Source organism: Limulus polyphemus, unplaced genomic scaffold (assembly GCF_000517525.1).
Source record: "Limulus polyphemus unplaced genomic scaffold, Limulus_polyphemus-2.1.2 Scaffold2767, whole genome shotgun sequence".
NCBI lineage: Eukaryota > Metazoa > Arthropoda > Merostomata > Xiphosura > Limulidae > Limulus > Limulus polyphemus.
This window is the reverse complement of record NW_013668377.1, coordinates 83,167-93,960: the sequence shown is the minus strand read 5'-3', so window position 1 is coordinate 93,960 and position 10,794 is coordinate 83,167. Positions and strand designations below refer to the sequence as shown.

General features: G+C 31.3%; 1 protein-coding gene across 1 annotated transcript in view; it reads right to left on the bottom strand.

The window, feature by feature from the left end:
* LOC106467858 (calcium/calmodulin-dependent protein kinase kinase 2-like) overlaps positions 1 to 10,794 on the bottom strand; it is a 78,218-nt gene that overhangs the window by 10,242 nt on the left and 57,182 nt on the right. The window contains exons 11-15 of the mRNA XM_013928238.2: positions 9,742 to 9,815; positions 8,388 to 8,487; positions 4,468 to 4,493; positions 2,816 to 2,943; positions 1,074 to 1,161 (exon numbers count right to left, since the gene is read on the bottom strand). Of these exons, the coding sequence (XP_013783692.2) occupies positions 1,074 to 1,161; positions 2,816 to 2,943; positions 4,468 to 4,493; positions 8,388 to 8,487; positions 9,742 to 9,815 (416 nt within the window). The remainder of the gene's footprint in view (positions 1 to 1,073; positions 1,162 to 2,815; positions 2,944 to 4,467; positions 4,494 to 8,387; positions 8,488 to 9,741; positions 9,816 to 10,794) is intronic.

Below are 10,794 nucleotides of genomic sequence, written 5' to 3'. Positions count from 1 at the left end.
ACTTCGTCTACCACTACTTCTTCTCTGTCGTACTTATCTATTTTTGTGTTAATTTAAAAAAAAATAATATATATATATATAAGCAAAAGTACCCGTCCCCAGTGATGGGAAAAGTTTAAGTTCATCTATCAATTTAACTTATTTCATGGACTTCAAAAAGATTAATTGTGTTGCACTCTTGTTTTCACTCAGAGTCCAAGCTCTGAGCTACTTATACCTCCCAGTCATGCTAAGAGCCACTCAAAAATAACATACAGTAGAACTACATTTTTATTCTTTAAGTTACGTCACATTTTGAAATGTGATTAATTCCTAACAATTTAGTGTAGAATATCCTGCTTGCAAAATAAAGTTTGGCATCAACATTATTCATGCCTGTTTACCCATCAGTTCAAAAGTGAATGTTGAGCTTTGCCTGCATGTGCAGATTTTCAAATATAGTGCAGGAGATAAATGAACACTCAGACCAACACCAAAGTTCGCAATATATATATATATATATATATTTTTTTTATTTGTTGATATACATTGGTTCAAAACTGACAAAGGTATTGTTCACTTGAAGCATTATGATATATTTTTTGAAATGATCTCTTGAAGTTTAAAGAATTTTGGGGGTTTGTATTATGTAGTTAAGCATCAATTACAGAAGAATGGGGTCATTGGATAAGTTCTTAATTGTTTAATCACTTTGGTAGCTTTGCAACTATGGCTTTAAAGAATAACAGATTAAGGTTAAGTTTGAAAGAACAGTTCTGTATTGCTGAAATTAAGTTAGCACAATACTACTTTTCTTTTTAAAATTTAGAGTAACATCTGTGTCTTGCTGAAGTTATGCCTTTTTTCTCAGCATCGATAGTAATAGTTGATTTAAAACTTTTGTAACTCAAGTTCAGTTTTATTTCACAGAAGTAAGTCAACATTATATTACTCCCAAAGCAATTTGTTCCAAATTCTATGATACTTATTTGTCTTATTAATAATCTATTTAACAGTCTTGTTTCTCAGAACCTACACTACAATTCCACTAGTCTAGATTTCAGGATCTTTATGAGATACTTTACTGTTTTTACCTTAATTACAGGTAATGTTATTCTCTCAACTGGATCTTTATGTAGCATCCTTTTCAGCAGATCTTTTAGTTCATCACTGATGTTTGGGCTGAAAATAACAAACATATGTTACAAGAATATTTTTAACCGTCCTTCAGTTCTAAAGCACACCTAATCATTCAAAACAATATAACTTGGCACTTTTCACTCAACCCTAAAAATAAATTGGTTCTGAGCTTAAAATAGTCATCTGGTCTAGTTGTGATAGGTTGATGTATCTATACAGTCAATATTCTTAAGCAAAATTATTAATCATTGTTTAGCATTTTTAAAATACTTACCACAGTTATATATTCAGTAGCATGACCACATTCAAGATTATTAAAAGTGATCATCATCCATTAAAAAACTAATACCCAACTATACTACTAGTAAGCGAAAATTTTGAATAAAAGTTATTCTCACAGAAACTGAAACCTAATATTTTTTTAAAAAGTAATACTGATGTGCAAGGAAATTTTGAATCTGTAGGTTCATAGGACCATTTCAAGCCTTAAGTTTCAAACCATAGGTCCACATGACATTTTCCTTTATCTGATGCTCATAAGATTACAGTTTTGTCATTCTCCATCACCATCAATCTAACTTTGTGTCATGCTCATGAGGTTGCTCAACTAAACTTTTCCAAGTCTTAACTTCAAAATTATTAAACTTTCCTAATAAGCCAGAGCTTTTAATCTACTTCAGTTGGCAAACTAAATGTATTAAATGGAATGAAAAGAAAAAGAAATTAAATTTTACTAAACATCTCCAGTTAGTTAATTTTCCGTAAATTTCGTTCCGATGAAACTTTAGCGACACAAGTCCTTTCTTAAATAAAACTGGTTTATTCTTTCTGAATACAACTTTGCAATACACTTAATTTCCACAGTCACGCTATAACAAACGCTATAATTCACAACGAACGTCTCACGTGCTCAACTCAACAATACTCTGTCCGCAGTTCAATTACACATTGTTCCCGTCGCTTCTTGGCCAGTTTTATATATACAAGACTACCCCATATCTAGTAGTCTCCTGACGCTTCATGAACATTCTAGAAGTGCGTGGCGTGTTACTAGTGTCACGTGACCTCCGCTGTCGTAACAGTACTATTTCATTTTAGATATGATAAGCATGTAGTGGAGAAGCTTGTTATGTACTAGTTGATTCCGTATGTGATACTAACTCATAGGGGTAAAGGAATGATTGGATTCTATATTGCTGTAAGCTATTTTCAATATTCAAGTTTGACGTCACAAAAATCTAGTAAATTCAAAGAGTATTGAGGGACAAGAGTAGATTATAAATATGAAAGTCAGTGACACATTAAGTCACTGTGTGTTTTGTTTAAACTTGCAGCAAGTCAATGTTTTGCATTAAATGAATAGTGAATGAGTATTGAGTCAGTCGGTTTAGTTCAATGAAGTATTTGGATCAGTGCTAGTTATCACGTATATTCAGTTTTTCAATCAATTACCCATGAAATTGTACAAGATTATTTATGCTCTAGTCCAAGTACCAAAAATACCAATTCAGGTATTTCTGTTTGAGCATCACAGAAATGTGTACAAGCTTATATAAATGTTATAGAAGAAATAAACTAATGTTTTATCCTTAAATGGACTAGACTTCAAATTATTTTCATGAAATAATTTAAAGGAACTCATCCAACAAAAGAACAATCTCACAACAATATGATTGTATTTTTACATGATACTCACTTGGCAGGGAAAGTTAGTGGTTGGTTTCTGATTTTGTTGTACAACACTAGAATATTGTTATCATGAAATGGGACATTCCCAAAGACAAAGCTGTACAGGGTGATGCCCATTGCCCAAATGTCAACTGCCTAAGTAAGAAAATAAATTAAGAATTATGCATGCTTAGAAACATAATTTTAGAAGTGTTAAATCCTCATTTGTTTGCTGGTTTCATCAGAAAAATAATGTCAAGTAATATCATGTAACTTTTTGATTTATTTACTTATCCAATTCTAAGAACTTATGAGTGAAAGCAAAGAAGAATATTCTATAATATGTCACCCACATTACATCTACCATATTTAATACCAACATCATTGTTAGTTAGATTAATCACAAAATACCCATGTACTTTCAAATAAAATCTTGTTATTTTATGATTTATTTACAAATTAAACAATGTTGTCATTTACTTTGATCATAGAAATACTGTTAAAAATTATCCTGTTGCTTCTTGATTTATGGATTTAACACACACTATTATCAGTTTGTTTTTTACAGACATACCATCAAATAATATCCTGTTATTTCATTATTTATGCTTTATTAAAACATTTTATGATTTTTATATATGCAAGATGTTGTTCTTTACAACATAATGAAACAAGTAATACATATATGTGGAAAAGTCCTTAGTTTCTATAATTAATACTCTCAGGTAAAAATAAATTACAATATATACTTCAATTATCATAAAATGTACTTGCCAGGTGAAGAAATACATTCAGTTAGTGATTTACTGACAGAATCTTTTACAAACTTGTCATTTAACATTTATATTCTTTCTTGAAAAATAATCTTAATAAAATAAAATCTGGCAGTTAAGAGGCTGAACTTTTAAGTTACAAACCTGATAATAAATGTCTTTATTTTGCTAAATAGTTTAGTTCTTTCTCAACAGGTGGTTCTTGTTGATCAAATAAAATTTATTGCAAATAACAAGTGAAAATTTTTTAATGGCCCACCTGATGCAAAAAAAAGCTTGAATTGGACTGAAAGTTTAATATTCTTCCCACTTGTTGATTTTTCCTGGTCAAGTAAAGAAGACCTACTAGTGGCTAAGAGTTTGAAACTAAGGGCTAAAGTTTAATTCTTTCCCTCTCAATGGCTTCAATTGGACCAACCACTTAATGGTTTGAAACATAAATGAGCGAACATACAAATATGATGGTCCAACCAGCATAAAATATTAAGGAATATACCACAGAGGAATGTGAAATATTTATTCCTTTAAAAGTCCTAACTAAGATCAATGATGAACACAGTGTCCATATTAAAGAGAGAGTCTGCTGATCAACAGACTGACTCACAACTCAACCAAATAAGCTCAGATGTTAATTTTAATGATAAAGTCAGAAGTTACAAAAATAATACAAAACAAAAAAGATTAAACGTTTAGCAAATAAAATACCTTAACATCTAACTCAGTGATAAAGTATATTTATATATGTAAAGTATTGATTAAGAAAAACACTAAATGCTGTTTAAAAAAACGAATGCATAAAAACCTTTTCAACCCTATTTTTGTTAATTCTTTTCCTACATAACTTTGTATTGTGTAATAATTCAATATGATCTTATGTAATTTTTACATCCAGAATAATTCAACTTACCTTTCCACTGTATCTACCTTTATTACCTGCAGAGGACAAATAGTAAAACTTTAAATATAGGAAATATGCTATCACTTAACATTTATGGAAGTCAGATATATTCAGTTCATATAGAAATGTTATGAACTAAAGAATATAAACATGAGTAGATCATGAAATAAAGAATATAGTTAACACAAAGAAGATGTAAACTAAAGAATATGCTGATAAAGTTAACACAAGGAAGATGTGAACTAAAGAAGATACAGCTAACACAAGGAAGATGTGAACTAAAGAAGATACAGCTAACACAAGGAAGATGTGAACTATAGACCATACAGTTAACACAAGGAAGATGTGAACTAAAGAACATACAGTTAACACAAGGAAGATGTGAACTAAAGAACATACAGTTAACACAAGGAAGATGTGAACTAAAGAACATACCGTTAACACAAGGAAGATGTGAACTAAAGAACGTACAGTTAACAAAAAGAAGATGTGAACCAAAGAACACACAGTCAGTACACTAAAGACGTGAACTTAAAAACCATATAGTCAGTACACAGAAGTTGAGAACTAAAGAATATGACAGTAAAATTTTAAAGAATAAAAGGTGATTACTTTAATTGCTTTTTATTTCAGTTTGAATAGTTGCTTAATATGACACAAAAAATAAAGATATAAAAGTATTAGATATAATATGGTATTAAACATCAGATACAATGTAGACCTTTAAAATGTTTTGCAAAAATGCATATTTCACATAGGTAACTTGTCACCATCATATAACTTGGGATTCTCAGTTAACTCAATGAAATGTAGTAATCTAATCAAGTTTTAATCCTGTATTACAGTCCTTTTTTTAAAAATTGAGGTCTCATTTTTTTGAATGAAAAATGTTTGTACTTGAAAACTGATCAAGATCTAACCACCATTACCAAAAATGTCAAGTCAAGTAATTGATGATATACTTTTATAAACGTATTTGTTGTAACCATAAGTATTATATAATGATTAATAACAAAAATATCATTTTAAATTCAATTTTATATATTTCTTCTCTAAAATTCTAACACTTAATTGATTTTATCTTGTACATTTCAATCTTTTTCTGTCAAATTTCTGATAGTTTAGTAAACGAGAAAAGGAGAGAGACCCCTTAAACCAGGGTTTTCCAAAGTGGTTTATATCAACCCACTGGGGTGGAGAATACTGTACAGGGAATGAATAAAGACCTAGGGGGTCGAAAATGACTCCTAGGGCAAGGTTGGCCTATGCAATTAATAGCCCTATGCCTAGTAGCAACAGTGAGCAAATGACATTCGTTCCTTTTTCAAATCTTCCACAGTGTATAAATTCACACAGTAATGAATAACACATATTTTTAAAATATATTTTAATTTAATTACTTGTTTTATTTTATGCTTTTTAAAAAAAATATAATATTATTATAATTATTGAAATAAATAAATTCATAAACAAATAAATAGTTCAATAAATTTTACGAATAGTCACCCTATTCTAGAATTGTTTATTGACATATGTATATATATATATATATATATATTTATGACTTCAGACTCACTTCAGAGTGATCAAGGCCCGGCATGGCCAGGTGGTCAGGACACTTGACTCGCAATCTGAGGGTCATGGGTTTGAATCCCCGTCTCACCAAACATGCTTGCTCTTTCACCATGGGGGCATTATAATGTTACGCTCAATCCCACTATTTGGTGGTAAAAGAGTAGCCCAAGAGTTGGCGGTGGGTGATTATGACTAGCTGCCTTCCCTGTAGTCTTTCACTGCTAAATTAGGGATGGGTAGAACAGATAGCCCTCATGTAACTTTGCGTGAAACTTCATACAAACCAAATCTGAGTGATTAGTCACAGAGGGAGCAGGCATCGAGTGGTTTAACAGCATATACATAATTATATGCACTAGTGGCTGTTGTATTAATATAGAGCAAATTGTTTGTGGCCAATAAGGACGTTAAAGAAATAAACTTAAACATTACAGAATGATCCAATTAAAGCATCCAAGTTGAAGATCTACCTTGAGAGAATGCATCCTGATAAGAAAAACAAAGATTTGGAATTTTTTTAAATGCTGAGAGAAGAGGTTCACGAAGTGTCTTTCACCAAGTCACCAATTGCTACAGACAACAACAGAGGGCTGCAGTCATCCTACAATATCTCCCTCATGATTGGAAAGAAAGGAAAGTCACATATGATTGGTGAGGAGCTGATTCTACCAGCCATAAAGGAAGTTGTACAAACGGTTATGAAAATGGATGCAGAACCCATTTTAATGAACAGTCCAATGCCATATTGACGAGATGGTTGAGGATGTTAAAAAAAACAGGGACTTCAGAGCTTCAACAGTGCAACTTTTCCATTCAGCTGCACAAGTCAACTTTTGGAAATTCTAATATTCTTATGGTATTCATAAGGTATTGTACTCCCAGCAAAAGATGTGTTATTGATGAGTTTTTGTTTGCTAAATATTTAAAAGCTGACAATCTGAAGAGTGAGACAATCTTTTTCCACTTGGCAGAGTATTTCAACATATATAACATTCTACTTAATAACATTATGGCATTCGCTTCCGACGGTGCACCTGCAATGATTGGCAGGTGCTGCAGATTTTCAGCATTCCTGTAGCAAAAAGTTCCTAATGTATGCACTGTGCATTGTGTTCTGCACAGACAGCATCTTGTTGCAAAAAACCTCAGTAGAGAGCTTCACAAAGTTTTGAATTTGTGTATCAAACCAAACCCAATTAATTCTTGCCTTTTTTGCAATGTTATGTGAAAATGATGAAATTTTCACCCAACTGCTTTTGTATACAAAAGTAAGGTGGCTATCAAAAGGAGATTGCTTACAAAGCCTAGCTGATTTTTTGATTCAGCCATAGAGTTCCTGAACAATGTGGAATCACCACTGGGTAATAAGTTGTGGCAGTGTGAAAATCATCTGTTTTATATAGCTAACTTGTTTTCCAAATTCAATGAAGTACAGGGAAGATTGCAAGGAAAAGACATTACTATCATTCTTTCCATGCAAAGATTGAATTGGGTCACAGAAAGTTCCAGTACTTCACGAACTAGTTGTGCCTAGATCAGGAAGCCAAGGGTAGTATTTCAGACAATGACTTACTCATCATACAACACACCTTGAAAATTTGAAGAAAGATTTTTAAGGTTAGCTTTTAAGACCTTGAAAAGAAGCAGATTCCTGATTGGTTATTTCTCCATTAGACGTTGAAGCAGAAAGTACAAATGTGGAGTCTAACCTACAGGAGTAACTCATTGAAATGAGTATGGATCTTGAGGCAAAATCACTTTTTAAAGCTAAAAGCATCAGCAGTTACTGGAGTAGTGAGAAATCTGCTGCCAATTATCCAAACTTTTGGGCAGCTGCTGAGCCATTAATTCTGGCATTTCCAAGTTTGCACATGGTCGAAGCTGGACTTAACCATGTGAATGGTCTTCTGAGCAAACAGAGAAACAGGCTTAATGTGGAAGAATGCAGGGACTTGAGACTCAAACTCAAAAACCTAAAGCTCAATATTCATATGCTTGTTAAAGCCTATCAGGCCAATCCATCTTATTAGAGAAAATTAAAATATAATTTTTTTTTATATTTTATGTTTCCTAACGATTGTATTATGATGAATAAAAGTTGTTTATTTATTGAAGTTTCTAGACTATAAAGTTTTATTTATTATTTATATTCTAAGAATTTTGGGGTTGATGACAACTTTTTAAGTTCGTCAAGGGGTCAAAAACTTAAAAAAGTTAAGGAAGCCCTGCCCTAGACAAATGCGTTTGCTCTGATATTAAACAATTCACTTATAACCGATATCAAAACCATACACTTACAAGAGTATAGAGACCTATATAATTTGATCAAAACAAGAAAGAAAATTTACACTTACCACGAAGAGCCTCTGGTGCAACAAAAGCTGGTGTACCAGCAGTTCCAGAGAGGAAAGCATCTACTCCTTCAAACTGGTTACAAACCCCAAAATCTGCTATCTATGTGAGAATACAGAAGCTCTGCACAATTACGGCCCACATAAAAAACAGCAATATCACTTCATAGAATAACTGGAGAGCTTTAATTGAGTTATGAAAAATAATCGTGATAAAGTGAACTTTGTTTTCAAAATATGTAAAATTAAAGAAATAAAGTCTCTGAACAACATACTGTTTGTAATTTCAAATCTTTGCACATTCAATATCATTGAACACTAAATTAGTACTGGTTAAAAAATAATTCTGAGCCCATATCTAGACATTCTTTACAAGTTTGCCAATTTACTAAACAACACTATGATCAACTAAAATGCCACCAAATGCAGATTAATAAAAAGAATAAATTAAAACAGTGACTGTACTGAGGCTTGCTCATTCACATATCACAGTTCTTTATTTGTAGTTGCATGGTTTAAGTGTTGCTTGGGAAAAACTTGCAAACACTTTCGTCTTGACAGAGTTGTAACATTGGGTCACAGTCCTATAACTGTATCTATGTATGGTAACATAAAAGATACACCTAACATAAAACCTGTTGTAAAGAATACATTATGTACTTGATGTAAACTATGGACATCTAATTGCTAGTGAAAGTAGGCAGCATTCACCACAAATGACATGTAAGTACTGAGCTATTATTAGCTTTACAAGCACATTTTTAACAATACATTACAGACAGAACTGTATGGTTACATGAGATCTGTTTTCCAGTATGTCAATCCAAAGAACAGTTAATATGCTCATCCTTATCTTTTACCACTTCTGGAACATATAAAATGAAATACTTTGCCATCAATTGAAGAATACTTGTGATAATCTAATTTTGATACTGATAGGAATTAAACCCAAGATTTCTCACAAACCAGTGAGTGCTCTAACAACTGAGCAAAATGGTTAATACATCAGCAATTGCTAGTAACTAGCAAGGCACTTTTCAACAACTCAAACTACCATACACCGGCCTTTACCTTTACTATAAAATTAGTATGTAAAATAAATTTATTAAAGGAAGTCATAAGAAACTTTATAAGAGAAAATTTGATTCAGAAGTGTGAATTTTTTATTTTAAAATCCTTTTAAAACATAAGTGTGATTTAAAATATGATAATACATTAATGTCTTACTCAAAGATCACTCTAACACATCCAAAATATCCATTAATCAATAAAATATTATAATTCATCTTACAGGAGAAAATACAAAGTCTGTGTATTTTCAAAAATTAATAAACCTGGAGATATTACATTCACATACCAGTATATTGTCTTGATCATCAAGAAGAAGGTTAGATGGTTTGATGTCTCTGTGGATGATTTTCTGATAGTGAACTGACAGAATAAATAAAGAGCTTGTTAACAGAAGCATGATTTACACCATCTTTGTAATGTAACCTAAACTATGTAGATAATAAACTGGTATAACAGAAAGTTGTCCTTATTATCAAGAAGGTTAGTTGTCATTGTGGAATATTTTCTGATGATGTGCCAATCGGTGAAAGAATGGCTTCTGCCATACACAAAAATAAACATGAAAAAATGATTATGTTTTATTACTCAGTCACCACAGAAATCAAAAGTGACATCTCATTTTATAAGGGTGAGAAATAAACCATTTATAAATAATATTAAGAAATGTCCACAAACATATACTTAAAATAAATCTTCACAAAACAAGTTACATTAGTTAGAATGTTTATAAAACAAAAATGTCTCTAAGATTTGCATGGGTGAGGGAAAAAAGTTTCCTCTGTTATTATAAATATTTTATTTAATACAGTGCCTCATTTAATGTAGAATCATTAAGTGGTTTAATAGTAAATCTTCACAACCCCTCATTATTCAAGTTTAACATTTAAAGATGTTTTACATATCAATCTTGCTTACAATTTCTGAAAAACATGAACCTAAGAATTCCCTATGAAATAAAGACAAACTAAGATATAATTAGATATATCTATCTGTTTTAATAAGTGTATTTATGTCATTCTATTCCTTTCAAGTTATCTTACAATATTCTTTATAGCTAATAAAAAAAAGAAGTGTCTAGAAATACAGTCTCGGTTCTTTAATTTCCAAATGCTAAAGAACCAGTAATAGTGTGAGGAGATGGACAAGGCTGAAAAATACTAGCGATATTCTTAAAAATACAATAATTTGGAAGTATTTCTAGTCAAAAATTAAATTGTTTATAGACAGGCTGTTTATTAAATTATGTTAATAAGTTGTAGAGGATGGCATTCGAATGTAAAACAGTGTATACACAGCGTGGTCACAAGCAAATAGACACCGCCTTTTCAGAAAAAATGAA